The sequence below is a fragment of the Tiliqua scincoides genome, chromosome 1 (genome assembly GCF_035046505.1).
Source record: "Tiliqua scincoides isolate rTilSci1 chromosome 1, rTilSci1.hap2, whole genome shotgun sequence".
In the NCBI taxonomy this organism is placed as follows: Eukaryota; Metazoa; Chordata; class Lepidosauria; order Squamata; family Scincidae; genus Tiliqua; species Tiliqua scincoides.
This window is the reverse complement of record NC_089821.1, coordinates 116,114,909-116,142,853: the sequence shown is the minus strand read 5'-3', so window position 1 is coordinate 116,142,853 and position 27,945 is coordinate 116,114,909. Positions and strand designations below refer to the sequence as shown.

Sequence of the window (27,945 nt, the reverse complement as noted above, 5' to 3'; positions counted from 1 at the left end):
AACCATTCCAATGTACTGTACTGTACATTGGGCATGTACTGCGTCCTGTGGTGGGAAGGCAGTCATAGAAGCCTCCTTAAGATATGGGAACTTTTGTTCCTTTACCTTGGGGCTGCCTTTTGGCTGCACCTTTGCTGAAAAATTGGATCGGATTGGGCCCTTAGACTCATGGTTAATGTAATGTATAGAGTTCGACCCTAATTTAAATTGGAGTTGCAAAAATACCCCTTGGAAAAAATACAGAGGGGAGAGGACAGATGGTTGACTCTGTAAGTGAATGCTAGTGATTCTGTGTCTTTTATCTTCCAGAGAGGCCACGACTTCTATGAAGGTGTCCGTGCAGGTAAAGTTTAGGTCAATAAGCCATTTCCAGATACTGTTTGGTTTGAGCTAGTCAGTGTTACACCTTTTTTGTATTGTCATCAGTAGAACCTTAACTGACCATTGTACATTGGTCTGCAGTGCCATGAACCTTTACAGCAGGAGTGCAAAAAATGTTTGTGAAACTTAGGAGCCATTAGGAAGAGGAACCTACTTTCTGACCTCTGCCCCAGCCCAAGTGCCAGGAACTACTAGTTGCCTTGCTTTGTGATACAGTGGTTCATTTGCCTTGTTGCAGTCTGTGTATTTTGAGACGGTCTGCAACCATCCTGCTCTGATTCTCTGGTTTGTGTCATGTTTTCTATCCATTATTAGCTACCACTGTAGCACAGGAAATGTTTTTGTGCCAGTCCATCAGTTTGAATAGTGATCTGATGTCACTGGTGGATGCAGGTCTATTCCAGGTCAACTAGAAACAACACTGCATAAGGCTGCACTCTTGAAGACATAGTTACAGAGAGGGATCAAGCGGAGGCTTATCCCTCATTATTGGCTCCATGAATTTGTGAACTCCTGGAAATGTACCTCAAAGCTGAGAGTTTGGTGTAATGCCAGCAGAGGGCAAGTCCCACAGGGCTGTAGGGTGAGATCTTTGCTCACGGCTTGAATTTCTTGTGTTTCTTCAGCTTGTAACAGGGATAACAGCTCGATCAATGGCACAAGGATTTTTTGTTTTGTTATCTAACAACCGTAATTCAGAATCTCTCTTCATATGAGAGAAATGGGCACTATAACATTCTCTTGTTGTGGTACCACTTGGCAAATACCAGGCTCATGAGAATGTTTCAAATAAATAAAAGTAAATAAAATGGGAAGTGCAAGCAAGCAGGTAGTGTCACTGTAGTGGTCAGTGAGTGTTGGGATTTAATACCATGCTTGCCATGAACTTGGCTTAATCTGTTTCTGAACATCTGCTCCTTTTGGGTCCCTATTTCCAAAATGAGGTTGCAGCTATTTCACTGAACTGTGAACACATGCTCTTCAAGACCATGAGGGTTATTCCTAATTGGGGCTTGTTGTTGTTGTTTACCTGGAACAGAAAGTCCCCAGGCATGTTGAGTAAGCGCTTGGGTCATTCCAACATGTCTGAGCTGGATCTCTGGCTACCTGTTATAAAATGTATACAGCAGTGGTTACCAGACTTTTTAGAGGCACTGGAGGCTGCTGCCTGACTTATCAATGCCAAGGGATGTGGCTGTAACAGTGATTAGACAGCGGTGCTCTCCCCCCAAGAAGCCACTTGTTTAACCCTTGATGCACATAGCCTAATCCGCCATGTCAGTTTTGCAAACCACCAAAAATTTGATCACAACCCACAGGTGGGTTCTGGACCCACAGTTTGAGAACCGTTGGTATATACAGTATCTGGGTAGAATTTCTTACACAGGTGTGTAAGAAGTTACACTTGTTTTTAACTGATTCCTTGATGTTGTAAATGCATCTGAAATTGAGGGGAAGAGTGGTTATTCTCCTGGAATAAATCTCGTACATGGGCCCTCCAAGAGGGCACTTTGGTGAAAAAAAAGCTTTTCACAGGAGCTTTCCAGTATACTTGCATTGAATGTGTGTTTCCCTTCGGCATAAAAATGGCATTATGTGATATTCATAATGCCGTTTATCCTCTTCTGCAGCATTAGCGGACTTGGATATACGGTACTGCATCACATGTCTGGAACCAAGAACTGATGTGCTTCCTCAAAAAAATCATTTAGTACATTCCTCTCAGGGCTACACCATTTCAAATTGGAGGTAGGGGACTGCATGAAACCTGGCAGCATTGGACGAGAGCAAGCTTGCACTTTTCTCTCTGACATTTCCAGACAGGAAAAGTTTTTGTTTTATTATTTACACAGAGGAGCATTGAAACATGCAGTTCTCTCACCTGCATTCTGAAGTGCTGAAGCCCTAGGAAAGCTGTACCACCATTTTCCAGAATGTGTGGATTGGGTCTTGTTTTGGACTCGGTCAAGAGCCTAGCTTGGATTGTGGGTTTCCATCTCCACTGATGGACCATTTTGTTAACCTGGAAATCATTCATTCATTCTTCATGTATGTGAACTGCATTATCTATCCACCATCTGCCATCATTGCTACATTACACACAGAACATAAGAAGAGACTTGCTGGATCAGGCCAATGGCCCATCAAGTCCAACTTCCTGTATCTCACAGTGGCCCACCATGTGCCTCACAGAGCACACAGGACAAGATACCTGTATGCTGTTGTCACTCCCTTGTATCAGGCATTCAGAGATAGGCTACCTCTAAAACCCAGATGTTGCATAGTTATCTTGACTTGTAACATGTGATGGACCGTTGCGCCATAAATCTGTCTCATCTTTAAAAGCATCTAGGCCAGGTGCCATCACAACATCCTGCAAGGGATTCCAAAGATTATCTGCTGGGTAAAGAAATATTTTCTTTTGTCTGTTTTGACTCTACCCAGTCAGTTTTAAATAAATAAAAGGTGTGGTCTCTGTCATAGCGGCTGTGAAATAAGAATTCTGCTGGGTCAGGCCTGAACTCCAACTCGACTACGTCATGTTTCCCACAGTGACCAGCCAGATGCTTCCTGTACATTCTGATCTTTTAGCTTTGGGGAAGACATTGATGATGGAAAGATGCAAACACACACTGAATGATACAGTGCTGATGTTATTGCCAAACAGAAGTGGAGAAGAGTAGTGTGTGTATGTGAAAATGCCCTAAATTGAGACTCAATTGAGTTTTATTCCAGATTTTTTTCTCCGTCGCATAGATTGGCCAACTCTTTTCTCAATTGGCTAAATACCTTGAATGAAATTAGGAATGTTTTTACAAGCATGATTATGTTACTGAAGGATGAATAATCAATGTGTTTCTTACACAACTGTAATGCTTTTCAAGCTATCCATATGTAACTTATTGAGTTACCTCAAATGGAAGGGACTGGTTCCTAGGCTACCATTCAGAAAACATGCTACAAATGCATACATAAGCAGCCAAGTGGTGTTGAAAGAATTCTGCAAGGAAGAAATTCCTTATTCAGAGCAGAAAGAAATATCTGTAACTGTGGTTCTCACTGGTAATGTGCAAAGTTATTTAACCATCTAGGAGTCAAGACAGACAGAACCAGATTATTCATCATACTGGTTCACATACCCCTGTGAAGTGTGGACTGCAAAATAAACATCCAGAGATCATGTCAACATCAGAACAATACAAAACTTCTACCCTGATTTTGCCCATCCTGAAGGCTTTTAAATTCCTTTCTTTTCCTCTGTAGTCCTTCTCCCATATTTTTTTTCTATTTTTCCTCTTACCATGGGGGTAAAGCCATCTGCATGTTAATAATTGGGCCACTCATTGATTAGCTCTTAAGTTGCTGTATTCGTAACATCACCTGAGAGACAAGATAGCTCTTGCACTGGAACAAGGCTGAAAGTGTGGAATGAGCCCCTAACTCTTGCATCCCAATTTTCTCAATAACTGTAATAATCCAACACCCTAGAATGACCATAAATGGCCACATGAAAGGATTGGCACGTCTACATTGTATCAGGTCCGTTTGTCAACCAGTGGTATGGGTACCACCAGTGGTATTTGAGTTGGTGCCTGGTGGTACTTGTGGAACCTCTGGACACCTGCTGTCCAGCAGCAAGACCAGGAACACGACACAACAAACAGCATAGGAGGCTCCAAAGCTTGCTTTTCCGCACTCCAAAACGTCCTCCCCCTCACCCTGAGCCTCTTATTAGTGTTTGTTGCATTGCATCTGACCTCCCAACCCAGAAGTAACTGGCAATGATGTCATCATTGGTTACTTCTGGTGGTACTTAGAATAGGTGGATCATGTGAAGTGATATGGCAGAGGACAAACACTGTTAGATAGCAGATTCCGTTTCTTATGCCCTTGCCTTGTCAAAGTTATTGCCTTTTATAGCATAATGCTTAGAAGTCTTCAGGAAATCTTAAGACATTAATTAATGGGAAGCCACTCCCCACTTCTGCTGTGCCAAATGCAGTACTTAACATCTCTTGTTTGACTTTCTCCTGGTAAGATAAATCGGCAAGCATTATGCGACCTTTGAAGCAGGTATGGGCTATTTCATAGAATGGAACTAAAGGAAATGAGTGCCCACAAAGCATAGTCAGTTTTAAAAAAGCAATTATTTAACACAAAGAATTTGTGGAAGTTGCAGTCCAAAAGGGACCACAATACTCACCTGGTCTGCCACTCTGGATTGCAGAAGTTCAGCAGACTAGGAAGAACACTTCTATTATGTGTAGTGTAGGCTCTTCAGATAACCACTTGAATGCAGCATTTTCGGTCATTCCATTTCAGAATGTGAGAATGACTGTTGAAGCTGTTCAATGATTTGCTTTGTCTTTTTCACAGTATGCATAGACTGTGTGTAAACTACTGGTGTAGACACTTGCTCCTGATGCAAATTTTAGACAAGGTTTGTAGACTGAAAATATTAACTTGTTTTGTTTTTGTTTTCTCTGGCAGTGCTTATTGATAAAGATCAGTCCCCAAAGTGGAAGCCAGCTACTCTAGAAGAAGTAACAGATGAATTTTTGGACTCGTGCTTTAAGTCTCTTGGAAGCAGGGATCTCAAGTTATAATAAATCCAGGCTAATAACAGTCTAATTCTGTCTTAATTCCAGTTCAGTAAATTAATACTTACGAATTCAGCATACAAAAGAATAACCTCCATTGAGTGAATGAAATGCTTATCACAATTATGCAATAAAAAGGATTTACGTTTTTGGAGACAAGTACAGACTTATATAGAGAATTGTTGGGGCTCTAGACTGGGAGTTGGCTATTTACTCCTTCATATAAAATAGGGATTTTTTTAATGTAAGGTCTAGGTCAGGGGTGTCAAACATAAGGTCCGGGGGGCGGATGTGGCCCGCGGAAGTTTTTTATCCGGGCCTCAGGCTCTCAGCTGCTGAGCAATGTTGAGGTGTTACTGCTTAAAGGGCAGCCCCCACAAAAATTGGGCTCTCCCATATCTTGAAATATGATAAAGATCTGCATGTTTTCTCTTCTGTCATTTGTAGTTAATGAATTCCTAAGTGAGAAAAAGTGTTGTTTTTTTGTTATGAGTTGTTATGAGTTGTTTAATGACATCGGTTCCTGCCTGACGACATCATGAATGTCATTTGGCCCTTGGTATGAAATGAGTTTTAGGTGTTTTGAAGCAGCTAAAGTAAATGCTGTCTGTAAAAAGACTTACCATTCAGTCCTAACCAAATTCCTGTGCTGCAGTGCACTGGGTCTGGTGCAGCCTCCACCGCATCCAGAGCAGGCATTGTGGCTGCTGGAGGTCTCCTTGAGGTAAGAGGACCTTTACCCAGGGTAAGGCCCTAACAGCCTCTAATGGGGTTACTCAGATGTGCACCATCTCTAAAGCTGGTGGAAATCCAGGTCACCCATGTTGGGCTTTCACACTGGGGAGGGGGATTGCATATGGTGGAAGCCCCCTTTGCCATCCCCTCTGGGACCTGATCTGCCTTCCTCCCTGCCCTTCCCCCACTCTGTTGCACCCCTTCCCCATACTGCCCTCCCACTGCCCTCTGGCATGCCTACCTGCTCTGGTGAACGCTGGCCTCCAACTGGCACCTGGAAGCTGGTGCACGCCATTCTGCCAGTGGGACAGACCTCTGTCTGGTGCAACATGACTTAACGGCTTGTTTGCAACAGTATGCATGCTTTTTTACCGGTGGAGGCCAGTGCAGGATTGGGCTGTTAACTGGATTGGGTAGTGACCCAAAAGGGACTGGTATATCTGATTTTTTAGAAAGCCTTTGACTTTTTCATCCTGATTATTCAGGTAACTTGTGGACAAGTATTTTGTAAATGTATGACAATTTGTTTTGGTGATCTTCTTAGGCTGAGATCCAGTTAGGGCTGCATCAATTTCCCTCTCACGTGCAACTCCCTTGTAAATGTGTGCATTCTCTTTGGTTGCTGTAGTAGTGCTGCTTCAACCTGATGCCTTATTCATGTTTCTATGACTGCAGTTAAGTTCATTATCAGCTTTTTCAAAGCCTCATTTACTTTGCTGTTTGTATTGTGTTTGATTCAACAGAAGGAAAGTAAAATATGCAATATAATTTAATCGCATGGCTTTAAACTGTTTCAGTATTATGATTCCATAAAGCACATCAATGGGGACCTCAGTAGCCCTATTAAGGCAAGGGAATGTGTGCTGTCAGTAATGATGCATATGTGGTCTTCCTACCCCATGGTGGCATTTGTAGAAGCAAATACTAAACATGGGGATAGTGGCACCCCATGAATGGAATCGTATAGTGCTGAATGTAGTTGGAATGGGGCTAGCATTGCACATCAGGCATCCCTTCTCCATAGGAGAGAGTCTGTCTAGAGCTAGTGTCCTAAAGTCACCTGGTAAGCAGTGTTCAAACACTGAGGGACCCTGTTATAGTTAATGTGCATCAACCCAGGTCAACAGCTTTTTTCAATGAGCAGCTTTTCTCAAACTGTGGGTTGTGACCCACAAGGGGGTCGCAACCCGATTTTTAGTTGGTCGCAGAACACTGAAGCCCGGCACCCTGAAGCCCGGAGCACTGCCGGGAACCACCGACTCTTCTGAGTTGCTAAACTTCTGAGTTTTTTTATGCAAAAAGCCCACCCCTGGATCATATTCTAATGAGCCTGTTGCCAGAGGCAACACTTCTGGGTTGCCAAGCACCATGCTGAAGGTGGGTCACAGGGTGGAAAAATGTGAAAACAGCAGTAGAGCAATAGTTAACAGCAGAAGATTCTGCCACCCCACCTCATCCCTCACTTTTATGGCTAATTTGTCGCTGTAGATTTAATCTAGTTTCTGGGTTCTGACACATTCTAAAAATACTAATAAATAGAAGCCAGAATGCAGCTAGCAGCTGCTGTAAGTTTACCAGCTCCCCTCGAGTTGTGAAATAAGAACAGCCCCACTGGATCAGGCCATAGGCCCATCTAATCCAGCTTCCTGTATCTCACAGTGGCCCCACCAAATGCCCCAGGGAACACACCTGATAACAAGAGACCTCATCCTGGTGCCCTTCCTTGCATTCCTAACCCATTTCTAAAATCAGGAGGTTGCGCATACACATCATGGCTTGTACCCCATAATGGATTTTTCCTCCAGAAACTTGTCCAATCCCCTTTTAAAGGCGTCTAGGCTAGACGCCATCACCACATCCTGTGGCAAGGAGTTCCACAGACCAACCACACGCTGAGTAAAGAAATATTTTCTTTTGTCTGTCCTAACTCTCCCAGCACTCAATTTTAGTGGATGTCCACTGGTTCTGGTGTTATGTGAGAGTGTAAAGAGCATCTCTCTATCCACTTTATCCTTCCCGTGCATAATTTTGTATTTCTCAATCATGTCCCCCCTCAGGTGCCTCTTTTCTAGGCTGAAGAGGCCCCAACGCTGTAGCCTTACCTCATAAGGAAGGTGCCCCAGCCCAGCAATCACCTTAGTTGCCCTCTTTTGCACCTTTTCCATTTCCACTATATCCTTTTTGAGATGTGGCGACCAGAACTGGACACAATACTCCAGGTGTGGCCTTACCATAGATTTGTACAATGGCATTATATTATTAGCTGTTTTGTTCTCAATACCTTTTCTAATGATCTCAAGCATAGAATTGGCCTTCTTTACTGCCACCGCACATTGGGTCGACACATTCATCGACCTGTCCACCACCACCCGAAGATCTCTCTCCTGATCTGTCACAGACAGCTCAGAACCTATTAACCTATGTGTGAAGTTTTGATTTTTTGCCCCAATGTGCATGACTTTACACTTCCTTACATTGAAACACATCTGCCATTTTGCTGCCCATTCTGCCAGTTTGGAGAGATCCTTCTGGAGCTCCTCACAATCACTTCATGTAAAACACTCCTAAATCACTCCTCACAATCATGTAAAAACAGTACCATGTAGGATCTCACCCATTCTGGGATCAACAGTGGACAAGTTTAGTTCCTACTCTGAGCGTGTGTATTTCTTCACTCACATGGGAAAGGAGAAGATTGTGTTTAAGGGTGAAGTTTAAAAACTGTTCCACTAGCCCTGATAATAGGGGTCCTGGCCCTGCTAGGCAAGGTGCAATGCAGTCATAAATGTTGTAGGTGCACACACAAGACCCAGACCCCTTCCACTACATACAGCCAGCCCCATTGTGATGACATTTTCTAAATGTTTAAATATTGCTGTACTGTTTCTTAAACTCTCACAGATGCAAGAATGCCCTGCAAACAGATTCCATTGATTTTTTGCTACAGCAGTGATTAATGAAAATGTACATGGCACAAGTGGTCATGGCCCTCCCTTCTGTCTACTGAACAGCCACTATATGCTTTTTATAGTTAGGCAGGTCTGATCACACTCATCTCGTTTCCATGGCAATATGTAATGATGTCAGTTTCAGAATTTAGACTTCTCTAAAGAATCAATAAATTTGAAAGTAAAAATACCTTCAGAAACAATTGTTTGGTAATGATTGGTGAGAAACAGGCTAGAAATACAAAAAGGCAACATTAACTACCTGCAATCTGACTCAAGGAAGTGATTCTAAAATTCTGAAGTTGTTTTGCTTTGTTGTGACAATACATATAAGTGCTCCTTATTCTGCACCTCTTGTGTACTTTTCTATTGGCAAGATTGGAAAGTTTCTCCCATAACTTATTTCAAAATGAGATGTTTAGTTTTTCTAAAGTGCAAAATGTTACAATTGCTTCTCAATTTCTTTTGCCACTGTAAGCTGTCATTTTAAAGCATATCACTTCTCAGCCTGGTTTGATACACCATGCCTGGAAAATCCCTCCCACAAGTCCCTATTCAGCTCATGAGTCCTGCAAAGTCTGCCTGGACTTATTACAGTATAGTGTGTGCACACAACCTTGGTTGATAAGCATACACACCTGTCTTCTCCTTTGCATTATGTGAAAGAGGCAGACAAGGAGGACACTTTTCTCCTGTGGCACAACCCTCTGTCTTGCTGCCCTTCTGAGCCATTTTCCAACATGGAAAAGAGAAAGGTATATTTTTTATTTTATGCCACCTATGATCTGGGGTGTGTGTGTGGGGGGGGGGAAGTGTGAACCTAATTTCCCCTATTAAGACCCACTATTCTACCCCCCCGTACCAACTGTTTAAGTCCACTTAAGCACGTTCAATACCACTTTACTATACAACACTGATGCACTGTTAAATACATGGGAAGCAAGGTATTGTCACATAATTGCTATTATCCAGGTTTGGAGATCCCTGTCTTTTATTAAATCTCAGACTGAATACATCTAAGTTGGGGGGGAAAAACACCAAGGTAACACTGTCCTGCATATTTCCACATAAATGTGTCAACGCTTATGTCTGATTCTACGTCAAGCTCTTGTACATTTTTTGAGAACTTTAGTGCTCTTAAGCATATTTGGTTTCCAGATAATACACAAGTATAAAATTTTTTTATTCAAACACAATTGCAAGTGATTAATCACAACTTTTCATTTGGGTAGAAAAAAAACATCACAGGTACTTTAAAAATATACTGTAATATACTATAGGACACAGCATTTTTACCTGCTAAAATATCGAAGTTGTGCTGCAAAGAGTGCTTTAGAGCATGGCACTTACCATGTTCACTTACTGTAATTTTCCTAACAGAGTTCAAAAACTTGCAAGTCTCACTTAACCCCTGCACCACATAGTACCAAACCAACATTAGAGCTTTTGGAATACAGTCAGCCTGCATCTTACGCACAACTGACTTGCTCAAGTATAAGCACTTAGGGCACAATCCTAACCAATTTTCCAGCACCAAGGTAAGGGTAATGCAAACATTGCCTTACCTTGAGCAGGGCTGCCCCCCAACTGCAGGATGTAGCACATGCCCCACTAGCACAGCTATGCCAGCACTAGAAAGTTGGTTAGGATTGTGGTCTTAGTCCCCCGCCAAGACAGAGAAAAGCAACAGTATAAATAGTATAGATGATTCCACCAGCCTTTCCACTTACTTTGTTTATGCCCTAGAGCGAGCCTGAAACAGAATGAAGATGCATTTCCCTTAGTTCTTGCGTGCCTCTTGTACTGTGCTTTTAATTCTTAAACAGACAGTACACATTTGTTGGCTTTAAGGGAATTCTGACTATACATGATTTTGGTTATAAGTGCTGACCTCAGAACATAACCCTTGTCTAAGATGTGGGCCAACTGTACATTTGTTTAACACTGATTACGCTGTAGTTTGGTAAGAGCCTGATAGAGATGTAATCCACAGGCATTCAGTGACAAACGGTAGATAAATCATGTGTTTAAAAATACTAAAATCATTTGGTATTTCAAGTTGTTCTGCTGCTGTGTTATTCTCTGGTGATGTTCCAGTGGTCTTGAGATTGTTCTAGGTGGTCATGGCAGTTTGGTAGTATTTAAGATCAGGTTGCACTTGTCAAACCTAGCTGGATCTACCCTCTGATAGAATACACAAATCCAATTGAAATTGGACAGTGGGAGAGGTGGCCTCCCTTGCTGGCTGGTGCTTCTGCTACGTGATCCACCAGAATAAAATGACAGCCCTGCCACAGAATCCTTTCTGTTTGTTTTTCCACATCAGAACTGAAAACTCATTGCAGTATTTAGAAGTGGCATTGCATATGAAGTGTACAGTTGTTCTGCAAACAGGTAGGAACCATCAGTGACCATTTTTAATTTCCTTCTCACCAATTGTTCTGGCTGCCAGCATTCTGGTTTAGCTTGGCATTCTTGTCGACTGCCTTTTTGTTATTATCTCATTATTCTCTTACACAGTGCTCTAAAACATGGCTATTGCCATCTGTCTTTACAGTTTCTCTTGATTCTTGACTTCAGTCTGTTGCAGTTTGTGGTCTAGACAAAAACTTTTGAGCAAAAATATAAGTTATGGTTAACAATTATGATGTCATGTTTACTTTGTTAGTAACAAAGATAACAAACTGGAATGATTTTTATTAACACATAATAATTTGCAGACATCAGTTAAGCAGTTTCGCTAAATTGGTTTTTTGAACTGTCCGACGTTCAAGGTTTTTCTAATGTTCTTTCATCTTTGCTACATCAGAGTGCCTTTGATCTGAAGTCAATATTTTCTCATCTGAATGAAGTTGGAAATAATTGTACATCAGCATTATCAGATATGTCCAAAGACATTCTGGTAGTTATATGAGCATGAACCAGGCCTGATTTAAGTCCAATTATTTCACTGGGAAAGTTCAACTCAGGCTTAATTTTCTTTGTTGAAAGTACTTAACCATGCCTAGACTGCACTCTGTGTTAAGTTTGCCACTTTCCCCTATTACTTTTCATGCCCAGAAAGCAGTCTGAACATTTACTCACCACAGCTAATATAGCCATAATCATATTTCTTAAATCTTGTTTGTTCAACTTGATCTTTTCTGCAGCAGGCCTTGAAAGAACATTAATGCCTATGCTTTGTTCTTGTGCCGCCATCGGTACTGAACAGGCTTTATCAGCGCACTGAATGAAATGTTTGCCCTAGAACCATTTGATGCTACTGTGGTTCTATTAAAGATTTAATAGAAAGGGCAAGGTACAGTGTTAACAATATCTCAGTCAAGGCTAGCTGTTTTCTGTACAACTGGTGTCTTTAAAACCACAACTGCTGTTGTATGAACTTCACTTTATTTATGCTAGCACCAAAACATGAGGTGTCTGACAGAGGAGCCAAGCCTTGTAATTCATGGCTCATCACTTTCTATGAAGGGAATGTCGCTGTATTTACTTTCAGCTACTGCCCATTGCTTCACAGCTTGATCCAGGATCTCTAGAGAGAGACGGTGAGCAAAGTCCAGCACCGCAGTACTTGACACAGTAGACTTTTCCTGAGTAAGTGCAGGCTTATCTATGTTACATCCACTACCATATCTATCAACTTCCCTGCTTCCATCATCTAGAATGGTATGTGGGAAGGGGTTTTTGGATTTAATACATCCCATGGTACAACTGCAGGAAGAGAGTTCAATGTAGCTTGTACCCTCAGCCTTGAAGTAGTCCTCTAGAAGGGTATAGAGTGATGCCACTTTCTTGCAGGCAGAGGCGAGAGTAGCTGTCTCTCCCAATATCTGTGAAAAGAACATTTTGCATTGCAGGGTTTAGTTACCTATCTTAAAAATTTAACAGCAAACTGTTCTGCATGTACAAAAGCTGTTGTATAATTTCAATGAATTTGCTAGTTCAAGTTCAGTAATGCATCTTGTGTCTTCTGTACAGGTCTTATAAAACAGGAAACAGTTAATTCATAATTAATGTCACACACAGAATTATGTTAAAAAGGTAGTTGTTGCTTACAAGTGCTACTTAATTGGCATGGTTGTTCAACAGACCTAAGTGACAACTGTACTTGCCAAAGTAGAATTACTCTAAGTGACAGTTTTAGGCTATTTATGATGAACTGAAATTTGAACTCCATGTGTAAACTCCTCAGCTATCTTGAAGCTGTTTGTAATGTATCACATTACTATAGGATAACAAAAGTGATTCAGTACTGGCCCCAGTTACCTACTCTATTCCTCTGAAACCAAATCCTAGTGGATATAGTAATGTCAGAAACATGGACACCTTACTGTTTAACACCTGGTTTTATTGTTTATGCCAATAAAGGTTTTTGGCTTTGACTTTAATGTCAGAAACATTTAGCCAAACTCGATGGTTGTGTAACACCTGCCCTTAGATATACAGAAGATTCAGATTTGTACAACATACTGTAATCATTCTTTGCAGCAATAGTGCCTTGTTGGTCACCAAACCTTCCAAATAGGCCATGGGAGCCTCTCAGAGTGGAGGGGGTAATGGTCATGAGATTGGCAAAGAATAATGGGGATTGCAGCACTGATAGGAAGAGAAAGTAAACTTCTGCTCATACAATAAGTGAATAGGCAGAGCAATAGTAGCTTCTTGCAGCATTTTAGAAACAGTTTCTGGTTGTATCCTATGTAGTATTTGTACAAGATACCTTCCCTTCCCCTTCTTCCTTAGGGCAGCTTCCCTAGTCCGCGAGCCAAGAGACCCAACAGAGCAGTATGGGAAATAGCAAGAGGAGAGTTGCAGAATTAGGGGAAAGTCCCACCACCACCTCACAGAGGCAACTTTGATGAGTGGGGCTCTGAAAGAAGTGGATTCCACATGGTTTTCAAGAATTTTCCCCTCCTTCCCAAGCCATTCCCAAAGAGGTAAGTATGGGGAAGGTAGTTCTGCTTGTACAATTGCACTCAAGCAACCTAAGGCTACAGCACACTGGATTACAGTGTGTCAAGCAGATCAAATAAAGCTTTGTTAAAGGCTTATTAAGGCACAATACTCTACTGCATAAGGCTTATAGTTAATTAAAACATACTAATTTCAAGAATTTAGAGGGGAAGAATTTTGGACTTAAGACCACCATCTCCATGAGAGGTTAGAAAAGGAATAATCAGAGGAAACAGGACAGGATAAATGAGAAGAGGGTGTCAGTACTGCCCTTCCCTCTGGCCTTTTACAAAGGATAAAAAAGTGTTCCGTTAGCAGAACACATACAGATCTCTGGCATCAGCAGTCTCATTTAAGTGTGTAATCTAAGGTGCTCCAAGTACATTCCAGTCCCAAGTTTTCATGGTTTGTAGAAGAATTTTCTTCAGACTGGTTTGATCAAGGCCACAAGCAAGTTGTGTCTTCATCAATCCATTCAAAATGTGCAACACAAACAATAAGGTATGTAACAATTATTAATAATAATACATAGTGCTGGACAACCAGCCAACTGTCAATGTCAGTGCCAGAAACATTTAACAGTAATTCTCAGCACTCACTTTGTAAAGGACATGTGATCTCTAGGTCAGGCTCCTCCAATCCAGGGGCAAGATCTAGGGTTTGGGGAAAGCCTTCAGCTCCATGAGCAGATCTTACTGTTTCACTTCCACGCAGCTCATCTTCTGAGTAGATCTGGGCAGCCGTGTCTGCCTGGACACCCTATTCTGGGACTCCAGGAATAGACGCAAATGCCCAGAGCATCCAGGTGCCCAGATCTACTCAGAAGACAGGCCATGTGGAGGCAGAACAGTAAACTGTGGTCCAAATGGGGACTGCATTGTCGTTACACAGAGGTCATGAGTTTGGCAACCACTGCTCTAGGTCATAGTCAAAGATTATCACCACCCCCAATATGAGACTATCAAATCATTTTGCAGGAAAAAGTTGAATTTGCAGAGAAGCCCTTTACAAAGTGACTGTGTTATGAACACCTAATACAACATGTCCTAAATGCAGCTATTCAAAGCAGCAAGTAGAGGAACATGCTTCTGGGACTCTCCTCAAGATGACCCTTGAAATGGCAGGGTCATGCTGCTATTCCAAAATCAGAAAGCAAGGGACAGTTCAAAGCAAGCAGGGCTATGTATGCAAGGTTTTGCTGTGTGTCTCTGAGCTTTTTCATTTAGCACAGCATGGTCAACACATGACCCAAAAGGCCTGTTCTGGCAGCTCTCATGGTGGCCTACAGCGCCCTGCCCTGCCCCACCCCACTCCAGCTGATGAGTATGAAGGTGTTGTGGAGCACCTTTGTGCTCTTCTGTTTGAGCTGAGCAGGGCATGCTGGTGGTGTTTTGGTCTCCCTTCTTCCTTTGAAGGAGCTCGAACAGTATCACAGGTCTCGCTGCACCCACTGCCACTTTCATGCTTGCGTCCTGAGCCTGTCGAATGAGTTTGGCAGGCTCAGAATGCAGAAGTAATTGACAGTTTAACCATCATCTCATCACCAATTACTGCTGGGTTGGCTCAGCAAGGGGTCACACAAGGGTCATGTGCACCCCCCCCCAAGCTGGACTGCCCTGATTTAGCAGTTCCCCCATAAACTTGGAAGACTGACAGTATATCCAGAGATAACATTTTGCCAAGTTATACTGCAACTCAAGGCCACAAAGGCATTCTGACTTTAACGGAGCCAGTTAGCATCAATCTGGCTCATGAGAAGCTTGGAAAATCAAGCTGGGTAGTTGGAGGCTAAATATCAGAGCAGAAACCAAAATGGAGACTCCATTCAACACTTTAAAGACTTTCAGAGGATGATATGCAATGGAATGTACAGTGTCAAAGTAGACATGCACATAAACATCACCATACAGGTGTGCTTCCACCAAGAAGTGTCTTATTTATTACAAACAGCTGTAGTTGGAATGCAACTCTAATCACGAAGGGCAGGGAGGTTCACTCTTCTCCTCATGCTGAGAAGGGTCCCCCTGACAGGCAATTTGCCCCAAAGCAGCCATTTCCTTAAACTGCCAGTTCAGGAACAAATTGCTACTCTAGGGCAGTGATTTTCAGCTTCAAAACAGTGCACAGGAGAGGAGTGAACCTCCCTGTGTAACTTGTTCCCAGCAAGGAAACCCTGTGCAGCAGCTGTTGGTAAATAAAAAGGCACTTTGGTCTGAGACATGTGTTACACATGAGTTTGCATGCTTATCTAGTTTGACCCTAAGAACCCAGCATTTTGAGCAATGTTGTCAACACATTTCAACTGTTAATCTTGCAGACACTCTCTTTAATGTTGAGCATATGATTTTGTGAGTATGTACATGGTCCCTGGGTCCTGCACCTTTTTAGCTTTCTAAAGCAAAAAGGAACCTTTTCATTTAGTTCAGCCTTCAGTAGTGGAGAAAAACTTACCTGATCATTCCCTCCTCAGAATTAGAGCAGCAAGTGAGAAGATGCTAGTTGGAGTTAGTACTAGCACTGCGCATATCATCAAGCACATGAATGGGAACTCACTTAGGGATCTCAGTAACTAAAGGGCAAAGCTAGAGTTACATGTAACCATGCAATGTGGCCTGATGCAGGTGGCAGTAGGTTGTTTGGTTTTATTTTTTTAAACCAAAAAACAAGAATTGCAAAACATGAAAAAACTCTGACGGTGGCAGAATAGGGAGGTTTTAGTACTTTGCCCTGCTGCATTTCTGATACAGATTATGGGCCTTGTCCTTGGCACTATTTTTAAACGGGGGGGGGGGGAATCTTCCATCGGGAGGAAAAACCTTTCCATCGAAGCCCATCTAAAAATAACACACAGGGAGGTCACAAGCAGGATCAAAACCACAGTGGAGACAAAGTCCCAAAGCCTCCTTAATCTCCAGCAGTTTTGCCATATTTTTGCAACCCCCACCTTCTTGTTTGTAAAAAACAGAACAAAAAACTCTACCCACCCCCCAAAAACACAATCAGGTGATATTGCATGACTACATGCACTTTTAGTTTGGCTCAGACTGTGCCCAACACTGCTAAGCAGTGCAACTATCTGACAGTGCTAGTCAATCACTGACTGGTTCTCAATAAAGACTCCTAAACATTATTCTGGTAAATGTTATAGGGAAAATTTTTCATACTGAGAGTAGCTAAAGCTGAACCTTAAGTCCCAGTACAAGCTATATTCATATATTTACCTAGCAGGGCTTTTGTTATATATGTGTGTGTGCATAACATGTAGATTTGCTCTCAGATCACAATGTAATTACTAGGAATGTAAGTGTTGCTAATGCAACCCTAAATGAATTTTAAGGATTGGCTGTATTGTCTGACACACACACACACACACACACCCCTAACTTTTAAACATATGGTCCTCCAACCAGTAGAGCTCACAAGGAGAATATTGCATTTAATTGGATATAAGCAGATAGCTCGAGAATGAGAGCTGCAGAGTAGAGGTGAAAGAAAGGTGATGATCCAATAATAATGGATGAGCACCTTACCTACTTTAGTTAATTGATAACAAACTCTGAATTCAGAAGTCTTTCATTCAAGGCTCTGAAGAGCTTTCCTGGAAGAAAGCTGCAGGTGTTGTATACTTATCTGTGATCTGCCAGCTACAGATCAGAATTATAGTAATATCTAAACCAAAACTTAACTCATTCCATGAGCCAGCTGCAGAAAAAAGTCTTTATTCATGCTGACTCCAAATATGAAGACTGTAATGTTGAAGAATTCTTTACCCAGCTCTCCCACAGGTAGTTTAACACACATAAAGGCTTACATGGGTAGGGAGGAAAGAAACCTACTATCTGAACTAGTCCCATTACTAGGATCCTCAAAAAGATTAACAAAGGAACCCTAAATAGCAGAACTGCACCAAGAGTTGTCAATCATCTTGTCAGCCGACATGAAATATTTTCTGGCATGCTTGCAATTCCTGACATATTTGGATAAACTCTATGACTAGCTGAGTCAGTGCATCCTATCCTTTTCACAGACCAATCTATAGCAACTTTAGGATCTGCAAGGCAGCTATTAACATGAGCCATTTTTATGATTTGCAGAGCTGGCTTTTGTTGTCTGCCTTAGCAAAGATTTTACCAATAGGATAGATGTGGACTAGGAAAATAATACATACTTCATTTTATTGGTATTAAACTAGACACACAAGAAACACCTGTTTGATGTCTAACGCTAGACAGGTCAAATAAAATTTTTGGCCTGTCAGAGTCAGTCTACAGTTGCTAATGCTCCAAAAATGTTTATTGTAATCCTATCTGGAATGCATAAATGATGAAATATTTTCCTTATTCCTGCTGAAACCAGTCTCTTTTAATTCCATTATTTAGTTTCTTGACATAGGAAACCTCAGAGAATCCTAATACACACACAAAAAAAGCCACTCAACTGGATCTCTACTGTAAAAGAACAGGAACAACTCCAGCAACCCTAATCAACTTTTATCAGGGTCTAATATTTTGAATTAAAATTCCCAAATTCTGCAACTAGGAAGTCCAAGCATAACAAATTAACTTCTGATTGATATTCTGCAGATAAGCTAGTTCTCCACAACTTGACTTAAAATGGTTGAATCGTGCCCTAGTTAAGCAACAAAGGCAACATTAGAAATGTTACAACTGTAACATTTACAAAGTTATTTCTACATATGCCTGAAAACCATGGAAGTTGAGAATTTGAGTGTTCTGTGTTATATAGTTTTAGCTCCTGCTTAATCACTTTACTAAATTAAGCCCATTCAAGCCTAATTGACCAGCTAGGCATGCAACATTTCTCTCATTAAGATTTCCAACTACAAAGCAAGGCCTTGTCTCTGCCAAAATACTCTTTCCTAATGCAACAGCCAGATATGCCAAATACCTCCTTTGAAAAGCAGAAATCTGGCAGCAACTTTTCCTTTGGTGTTCTTGGAGGCCACTTACCAATTAGTATCCTGTTTTGAGTTTCTTTTCTCTAATGATCCACAGAGCATGAGGCACAGCTCCAACTGTAGGTTCCTGTAAATATAAGTAATAGAAAATGTGTTCTTAAAGTCCAGCAGCTTCAAATAATCAAAGCTGCCCTATCAGTATTTTTCTGGCCTCTGAACCTAGAATTAATCATTTCTTATTTCATAGTAATTCTCAGTACAAAAGTATTCACACAATGGTGGGTAGAAAAGGGGCCAGAATATGAGATTGTTCTTTGTGGTTGTTTTTTTTTTAACAATAGCATAGTATAGTATAGTTCTTTGTGCTTTTTTTAACAGAATTACACTATTAGTATTGTCAGAACTTTACCCCAAAAGAACTCCTGTATTTTAAGCAATTTTCACAAAAGAGAACCTTTAATGATATAGATTTTCTTCTCATTGCAGCATTTTGATAGGGGGGCCTTGGTTTGATGAAACATGTAACCCTTAAAAGTACAGGAATCTTTGCAGTTTCTGGATGTCCTTTTAGAGCTACATGAATACAGCTGAATGGTCATTCGCAAATTTGTGCACTCCAGGCCAACAGACCTTTGATGACACAGGCCTACAAAATTGAGAGTCAGAAAAGTTTTTCCCAAACTTTATGGTGGTTTGTTGTGAATTTGGGGTGCCAACTGAAAAAAATGGCATCCGTTTTGCTCTATCATGTCTAGTTTTGGAGATTTAGTATAGCCTCATTGGTGAATGGTTCAAGCAGCTTCCTCGTGAGGAAGCCATGGTATAGGCTTCCTCATGAGGAAGCTGCTTGAACCATTCACTAAAGAGGCTATGCCAAAACTAGACGTGATAGGGCAAAACAGATGCCATTTTTGGAATCAGCACCCCAAATATACCCAGGAATTGGTGTAACATTTAAGGAAGCAAAATGTGTATGGGCCTGTGTTATGTTCAAATACTGCAAAACCATCCCATTGCATTCAATTTTCCATACAACGCATAGTGTTACAGGCCAGCATTGAACTTTTGCTATAATGGTAAAGAACACAGAATTTCATAAAGACCGATTAAATCTATGGATGTTATAAAACTTTCTGAAGAATATAATTGTTTCATAGCTCCATGTAACAGTCAAAAATGACCAAAAGGCATTTTTAAAAAATTGGCTTCGTTATTTGCTTTCAGTACTGACATTCTATATTTCTAGCAAACTAAACACATACAAAAAAATCAATAAAACCCACATCTTAAAATACATGGTTATAACTAGCTGCTTTACAGTTCCTGACATAAAGGGCATCTGCAAATCACAAACAACAATTCTGACCCCAAGTACTAAACAGGAAACCCCAGTAACTAATCCAGTTAATCGCGCCCAGAACTAACGCGGATAAATAGGCTCCACCTGTAGTACAAATACACCAAGCCACCTGTTACATGCAAAGGATCAATTTTCAGGCAGAAAAACTAGAGCAAATTAGTACATTAACTACAAAGCCTATAATTCTGTTACAACATTTACACCACATAATGGAGTGGTGTTGTACTTCCACTTTCATTAAAAATACATATTCCCTTCTCTAGTACAGAACTGTACATGTTTCAGACCCAGAATTTATATGGTAAATATATGAAATGCTCAATTCTCAGCGTGCTAGCATTTCATTTCTTTTTGCTTCCAGCACTGAATCAATAGGTTGTGTAATTACAGCAGCGATTTTCAACCTTTCTCATCTTATGGCACACTGTAAAGGTGCTAAAATTGTGAAGGCACACCACTGGTTTTTTGACAAGGCACACCACACTGCCGGCAAGGGGCTCACATCCCCCAACAGCCCTACTAATATATTTATTTACTGGATTTGTATTCCGCCTTTCTCCCCGTAGGGCACCCAAGGCGGCTAACAATTAGGTTAAAAAAATACAAATACACATTAAAAATACAAAACATTTAAAAACAATTAAAAACAAGTTAAGTTACATAGCAGCATAAGTTATAAATTTATAAAAACAGCCCTTATGGTGCCTCGAAGGCTTTCCTGAATAAAGAAGTCTTCAGGCCCCACCGGAACGCTAGTAATGAGGAAGCTGCTCTCAATTCAAAAGGGAGGGAATTCCATAGTGCAGGTGCCACCACCGAAAAGGCCCTGTTACTGGCCGCCATTCCCTTCACCACTTTCAGTGACGGCACAACCAGCAGGGCCCCTTCTGATGACCTTAGAGAACGGACTGGATTATATGGAAGAAGCCGGTCTCTCAAATATGCTGGTCCCAAGCCGTTTAGGGCTTTAAAGGTCATAACCAGCACCTTGAATTCAGCCTGGAAACAAATGGGCAGCCAGTGCAGCCACCGGAGTAGTGGCGTGACAGAGTCAAACTGCTGACCCCCCATATATGACACACCCCAAACTACCACAGCACACCTGCAAGACCATTTACAGCACGATAGTGGGCCTTGGCAGACGAGTTGAACATAGCTGATTCACAGCATCGTATCAAGCTGGTCAATACCAACACCAAAAGCACACTCTCCAACTATCTATTAGAGTCTGTCTCTTTTGGGGTGGGGGATGTGTTTCCCTGGAAAAACACTGATCCTGGGGGATCTGGGAGTTGATTTAAAACCTTTGTCAGCGCACACTGGTATTCTTCAGATTTCAGTCCCTTTCCCAAGACTGTGTTTCAGGGAGCAGAGAAATCAAAGAGGAAGAATACATCTGGACTACTGCATATGAAAATAGACACAAAATACCAGTGTACAGGGAGGCCACATCCACGGATCCTGCATCCACGGATTCACTTATCCGTGGATTGGGTCCGGAGCCCCCAGCACGTCCCCTCCGGAGGAGAGGGGAACTCCATCCCCAACCTCTGCTGAGCTCAGACTGAGCTCTGAGCCTCAAAACACATGACTTCCAGTTTCACAGAGAAACTGAAAGTTGTGTTTATAAGGAAGAGGCCTTATAACAGTGGTTCTCACACATTTAGCACCAGGACCCACTTTTTAGAATTAGAATCTCTCAGGACCCACCAGAAGTGATGTCATGACCGGAAGTGACATCATCAAGCAGGAAAATTTTTAACAATCCTAGGCTGCAATCCTACCCACACTTACCCAGGAGTAAGTCCCATTTACTATCATTGTTAAAAGAATATACATAATAGCTTATTAAAAGTACAGGTCTGTTTATTTGGGGAAATGTTAATAACATACCATGGTAGCATCAAGTCTAATGTATTAAAAATAAAATATTGAAATGAATGGAGACCCACCTGAAATTGGCTCGCGACCCACCCTGTGGGACCCACAGTTTGATAAATACAACCTTATAAGGCACTGGGGGGCCCTGGCTTCCCCAGACCTCCCAGTGCCTTATCAGTTATTAAAAAGTTACTTCTTGTTTCTCCATGAAACCAGAAGTCACGTGTTTTCAGCTATACAGGGGACGAACATCCTCAGCCTCTGGTGAGCTCAGACTCCCCTCCGGAGGCAAGGCAAGCAGAGCTCCCCTTGCCTCTGGGGAGGGGCAGCCTCTGGACTACAGGGGTGGGCATTCACCTGTATCTGCAGTTTCAGGTATCCACAGGGTGTTCCAGAACAGAACCCCTGTAGATAAGGGGGCACGCCTATACCACTTCGAGTTTGGATTACAGCTGTTCTATAGTAAATACAACCAGACCCACTGCCATTTGGTTGCCCATTCATCCAATTTGGACAGATCCTTTAGGAAGCCTATACCATACACTTGGGTTTTTGCCATCTTGAATAATCTGGCTCCATTTGCCACTTCTTCACTGCTCATTTCTAAACTACACAAGTCTCATTACATCTTTGGGGGAACCCACTTCTTGTTTCCTTCTACTGTGAGTGCTGCCTGTTGTTAAACCAGTTACAAATCCATCCTCTTATTATTCCATAATGGTTAAGTTTTCAGAAGAGCCTTTGGTGAGGAAATTTGTCCAAAACATTTTGGGGTTCTAGTATATACATTCTACAAGATCACCCAATCTAAAAGCTTATGGATACTTTCAAAAGAATTCCAAAGGTTGATGAGGTAGAACTTGTTTAGCAGAAGTGATGCTAATTTTTCTTCATGAGATTTTCCTTCTACATATAGACAATTATCTTTAAAATACTTTTTACCAATATAATACAAAAGAGACCTTGAACCAGTTTTGGTCTGAAATTTCCTAGACATGCTACCCCACCCATTTAAAAATGGGTGTTACAAAGGCTGGTTTTAGGGTTCAGTGGCATATTTTTGATAGATTAGACATATATATGAATAAACAAAATTTGGCTCATTTTAACAATATGCTTTGTCTCATGTCCCATTCAGACGGTTGCTATGTTCCTATTTTTATTCTTGTTTAAACATTTTTCATTGATTCCAATAGGCATTCTCAGTAACTGAATTTTTTTTATTATTTTCAGACCTGGATGAAATTTACAGGGATGAAAACCCTCTATAAGGGAACCAGGCCAGTTGAAGTTCATCCAAATAGGTGCTGGGATTTTCATTCCAAGGGCAATTGTAAAATATTCTTGCTGGTCCTACCACATTTTTGTTGCCAATTAGCATGACACTCACAAGCAATGTATAGATGCCCATAGGTGAGATCCCTGCTAAATTTCAAAAAGATAGATGCAAAGGTTCCGAAATTATCCATAAAAACCAGCATTAGAGGTTTGACTTGACAATTGTTTTGTACTCAATTTGCACCAAAATTACAGAAATGCAGACCTGACCATAGAAAATTTTCAGAAACATATATGCAAGAGTTTCCAGGAAAATGAAATAAGGCAACCCCCAGTATCTGTGGGGGATGTGGTCCTACTCCTGGATACCAGAAACACTGGATAAGAGGGGGACCCTATTGCGAAGCAATCAGTATCTTGCTTGTACAGGAGATTATAAGCAGACTGCTTATAAGCAGACAAGCAGGTAGGAAGCCTGCACACTACATGGATGACTCAGAACATTAACAGGAAGCCTACTTAAAGGAAGTCTGCTGACCTTTCTGGGTTCTAACTGTTAACTATGCTAACATCTTCTGAAACCTGTTGATACTTTCCTAATACGTGACATATTTTAACTATACTTCTATTATTGGGATTTTGAATAACATACAAGCATTTATTATTGTAGTTCTGAAATAACCTTGGAGAGATATTTACCTTCATGATGCTTTCTTTCAACTAATCTGTTTCTTTCCACATCATCAAATTAAGATCATCCACTGCTTTGGGTGCCACATCTGAAGGGGTTGTCGGGAACTGCAGCCAAAGGCAGGGCATTTTCAGTGATGGCACTGCTTTCCTGGAATTCTCTCCGTTATGCACTTAGGACATCTTTCACATTATTGAGATTTCAGCCGGTGTTAATTTTTTTAAGAAACTGCAGTTAGTTTTTGAGTTGGCAATTGCTGTTGCTGCAATGGTTAGACAGGCCTGGTGCTGTTAGCTGCATTTTAAACTGTACTGTACTTCTCCTTTCCATGCTGTTTATTCATTGTTGTTTTAAAAAAAACTGTTTTTATTTTATGCAAGGATTTAAAAATTGTTGTTACCTGCCTTGGTTTCTTGTTAGAAAGGCAGGATATACATCTCATTTTTTAGTAATTTCCTTGAAGAAAAAAATCATGTATTGGACTTTCTTGTCAACCTTCTACTAATGTATGTTTAATTTCACTGCTCTATGGTCACTACACCCAACCAGTTATACAACACTTACATCTTGAATCTGAGATACTCCTGCGAAGTGAAGAAACTGACAATTTCAATGCAAGATTCTGCTTTATCCAGCCTCAGGGGGTTGATTCAGGAAATATCTACCTACAAAGGCAATGATACCTGTGATGAAACCTCTGGCTCACTTTTTAATGCTCTTGGTTCTGCATAGCAATTTCAAGAAATTGCTAAAAAAAAAAAGCATTTCTAGCAGAAGCTGCTGCTTCCCTAGAACATCTCTTCGAGTTTGATAACCTACTATTACTGGGCTAGAAGAGCATACATAAGATTTCTAGCATACTGATTACTATTAACTGACTAAACAGAGCAAGCTTCCAATCCATTGATTTTTGAGACAACAGTGAATAGCATGTGGCTAGCATACAGCTGTCATGCAATATGATCAATACACAAGCAAGCCCTCTCCAACCTTCTCCTTATCCAGAAATGATTTTCTTTCCTTTAGAACAGAGTTACAGTACCATTTAAAAATAAAAGCTATGATGTTTAAATAGCTGTTCTATGACAAAAGAAACATGGTTTAGATCTGACAATGCAACCAAGGTAAGCTGTCACCTTGGTATAACTGACTTATAGCCACTCTCCCACTTTTAAAGATCCACCACAGTTCAGTATTCAACTACCAAGGGCCCAATCCTATTCAACCTTCCAGCACCAGTGCAGCCCTGAGGTAAGGGAAAAAGCATTCCCTTTCCTTTAGGAGGCCTCTGTGGCTGCCCACAGAAGGTGCACAGGATGCAGCGCACACCCTGGTTGGCACTGCTGCATCAGTGCCGAAAAGCTGGATAGGACTGAGTCCCAGATGTGTCCACGAATAACTGTATCAGTCCCAAATGTGTCCGCAAATAACTGTACCACAAATATAACTGTATTGCATGTGTATCAGAGGAAAATGATTTAAGAGCTACACAAATGTTAATCTCGTAGTTTGTCAGAGGCACTTTCCAAGGGTTGTGAAAATTGTATGTGTGTAAGAAGCCTCATAAATAACCAAAGTCTGAGGCTTAACATGCATCTGACAAGGATTGCAAACACAACCATGTAAGGCATTTCATGTCTACAGATCTCATTACTTCAGTTAAGCAGTGGAAAGTCTTTTCCCTCACCTTTGTTCTTACTTACCCTTGAATGTGCAACACTCACAACCTTCTGTTTAGTCTGCCTAGTTGCACAGGTATGAGCCAGGAGTCTCAAAGGTCCTGAAGGGCCAATCTATACACATTTACTGAGAAGTATATCATACAAATTTCAGGGCAACTTACTCTCAAATAAGCGTTGGCAGGAGTGCAGCCTTCTTCCCCCATGTAGAAGCAAACCATGTCACTGGATTCTGAAATAGTTTTTGAAGTAATAAGGCAGTTTTCTACAAAAATACAGGAATTACTAGCCTGGCTAGCCTCACAGCTGTGCCACTGCCTCCTCCTCCTAGGCCTAGGTGGCACAAGGGAGCTTAAGAAGTGAGATTTGCTAATCACAGGCCAAAAGGAAGTGTTCCTGCCCCTCAGCCAAAAGTCAAGTGCAAGCCTGCATTTAGCAATGTTTACCTTACAATCCAGGCTCCATCTTGGGAAGTCATTTCCAAGAGAAAGCAGCCTACAAGCACTCTTAAATCAGTATATATTAAATGGGAGTTCTTGCACAGATGAGGGCCTTCCCAACTCCCCATCCAAGCTCAACCAGTGTCAGCTTTATTGGCACCTATCCCCCCTATACAGTTTTCTTCCTTACCAATTCTGTATGCCAAATGACAAGAGAAGGGGGAAGAGTCCCAGGGGATCAATTGGATCCAAATAACTCTTCCTGAACCCAGATGCCAGCCAACCGAGTCTCAGATGCCTGGTTTACAGCAAGGCACTAGAGAAGCAGGCTGGGAACTGCACTCCTAGGCGCTAGAGATCTAAGCCTGAGGGACAGACAGGTCATGTACATCCCAGCCCTTTGACGTGTGGTGTTTTGTATCTAGCAGAGATGGAAGGAGGGGTCTTCACACACGATGGCTGCAGAACTCGTCCAGCCGTATCTTCCTCCCTGCTAGCCACTCGTAAGCCCACCTTTATGCTACTGATGGTTACAATTCTGATGAGAATCACTTACCCCGCCTTAGTTTTGTTCGCTTCAGCGGAACTAACGCAAGTAAGCAGTTTGTTCCCTTCCAACTAATTGACGGGGGGGGGGGGGAGAGGGCTGGAACAGAAAGTAAGCCCCGGCTCTGGGTGGGGCTGGGACCACGTTGTGCACACAAACAGCTCTCCGCATACTTTTATCAAGATGGGGAACAGCCACCCAGGAAAACAAACACGAGCCAGAGCCACAGCCCGCTCTTCACCCCCTGCTGGCTCGGGAATGCCTTACAGGCTGGTTGGGGGCAGCGCCCTCCCCGCCCATCTCCCGCTGCAGACACTCACGTTGCTCGGTGGAGCGATTGATTGCCTCCCCGGGAGATGCATGCTGCGGAGCCTGGCCGCAGGGCGCTCCTCCGACTCCGCTCTGCCCATCACTCGCATGCCCCTCCCGTGCTGGCTGGCTTACGGAGAAGAGGGCTTTGGAGGACAGGGCGTCCTTCTGCCAGGGCGGCTCGCTCTTCCCCTGCTGCTGGCGCTTCCCTGAAGACGGGGGGCCGCATGTTTGGCCCCGAGTACGGAGCTCACGCTCGGGCTCCCGGAACGCCCCAGAGTTTCCTGCACCCCGCGGACTCGCCAGGCATGGCAACTGAGCGGACTGCCGCCACCGCCGTGCGATTCAGCGGCTCCTTCTCGCACCAGCCCGTCGCCAAAGGCGCAGCTCGGCAGCGACGCCTGGTGCTCGAGCAGAGCAGGCTCGGCTGGCGGTCAGGAGGAGAAAGCAGGAGGTGCCCGGCCAAACAGCCGGAGACGGGGAGGGGGAATGGCAGGTACCAAAGAGACGGCGAGGGAGAGCAGCACAGAACTGCAAGTCCTTTGTGCAAGGAAGCAAACACCTTCCCGCCTGCACGCGGAGTAGACAACGCAACGCCTGGTCTTTCTTGCACAGAGCATCACACACTGGTTAAATCATAACGTTTCCATTCACTGGCTTTTGCATGTACGACCACTTGTTAATGTCCAGCTATCAGCATCAAGCCTGTTTCTATCTGAAGGGAAGATGGCAAAGGGAGCTCAAATTTCTCAGGCAGAAATGAATGCACTAATCATCTCACAGCGCATCCCTCTGCATGATTGCTCAGAGATCTCATTACATTCAGTGAGGTTTATGGCGCAATCCTATGCCGGCTAGTGCCAGCGGAATGGGCACCCATGCTGTTGCAATAGTGCCCTAAGGCAGCGTGGAAGACCTCCAACACCTGCACTAGCCTTTCACTACCACTTGGAGGCCTGCGTCCGCAGGAGCAAGTAGGCTTTCCGCTGGGGCAGGAAGAGGGCATGGGGACAGCAGCTCTGGCTACTGCTACCAAATTTGTGCCAATAGAATCACTGGCACAGATCTGAATAGCCAGGGCCTCTGAAAGGAATTTTATCAGGAGGTAGGAAGTTTCTTTTGGGCCCCTTTGCAAAGGGGGAGGGGTGAAATAGAGCAGGGGAGGGTGGTGACAGGCAAGCAGAATGGGGGCAGGAAGGGGCAAAATGGGAGGGGGAGGGTGCA

General features: G+C 42.4%; 1 protein-coding gene and 1 long non-coding RNA gene across 5 annotated transcripts in view; one reads left to right on the top strand and one right to left on the bottom strand.

Annotated features, from left to right (window-relative positions):
* The window catches only part of HIBCH (3-hydroxyisobutyryl-CoA hydrolase), a 65,334-nt gene extending 52,287 nt beyond the window's left edge, over window positions 1–13,047 (top strand). For both annotated transcript variants that reach the window (XM_066612900.1, XM_066612962.1), the window contains exons 13-14: window positions 310–343; window positions 4,873–13,047. In XM_066612900.1, coding sequence (XP_066468997.1) covers window positions 310–343; window positions 4,873–4,988 — 150 coding nt within the window. In that variant the 3' untranslated portion in view covers window positions 4,989–13,047. The remainder of the gene's footprint in view (window positions 1–309; window positions 344–4,872) is intronic.
* Window positions 12,373–27,083, bottom strand: LOC136639073 (uncharacterized). Of its 3 annotated transcripts, XR_010793651.1 has the most exons (5): window positions 26,733–27,083; window positions 25,590–25,657; window positions 24,311–24,411; window positions 18,589–18,663; window positions 12,373–12,495 (listed from the first exon to the last, which is right to left on the bottom strand). It is a non-coding gene; the product is annotated as an uncharacterized lncRNA (long non-coding RNA). The 3 variants fall into 3 exon arrangements; XR_010793648.1 differs by lacking the exon at window positions 24,311–24,411; XR_010793652.1 differs by lacking the exons at window positions 24,311–24,411; window positions 26,733–27,083 and adding an exon at window positions 26,422–26,726.
* Between the last annotated feature and the right edge of the window lie 862 nt (window positions 27,084–27,945).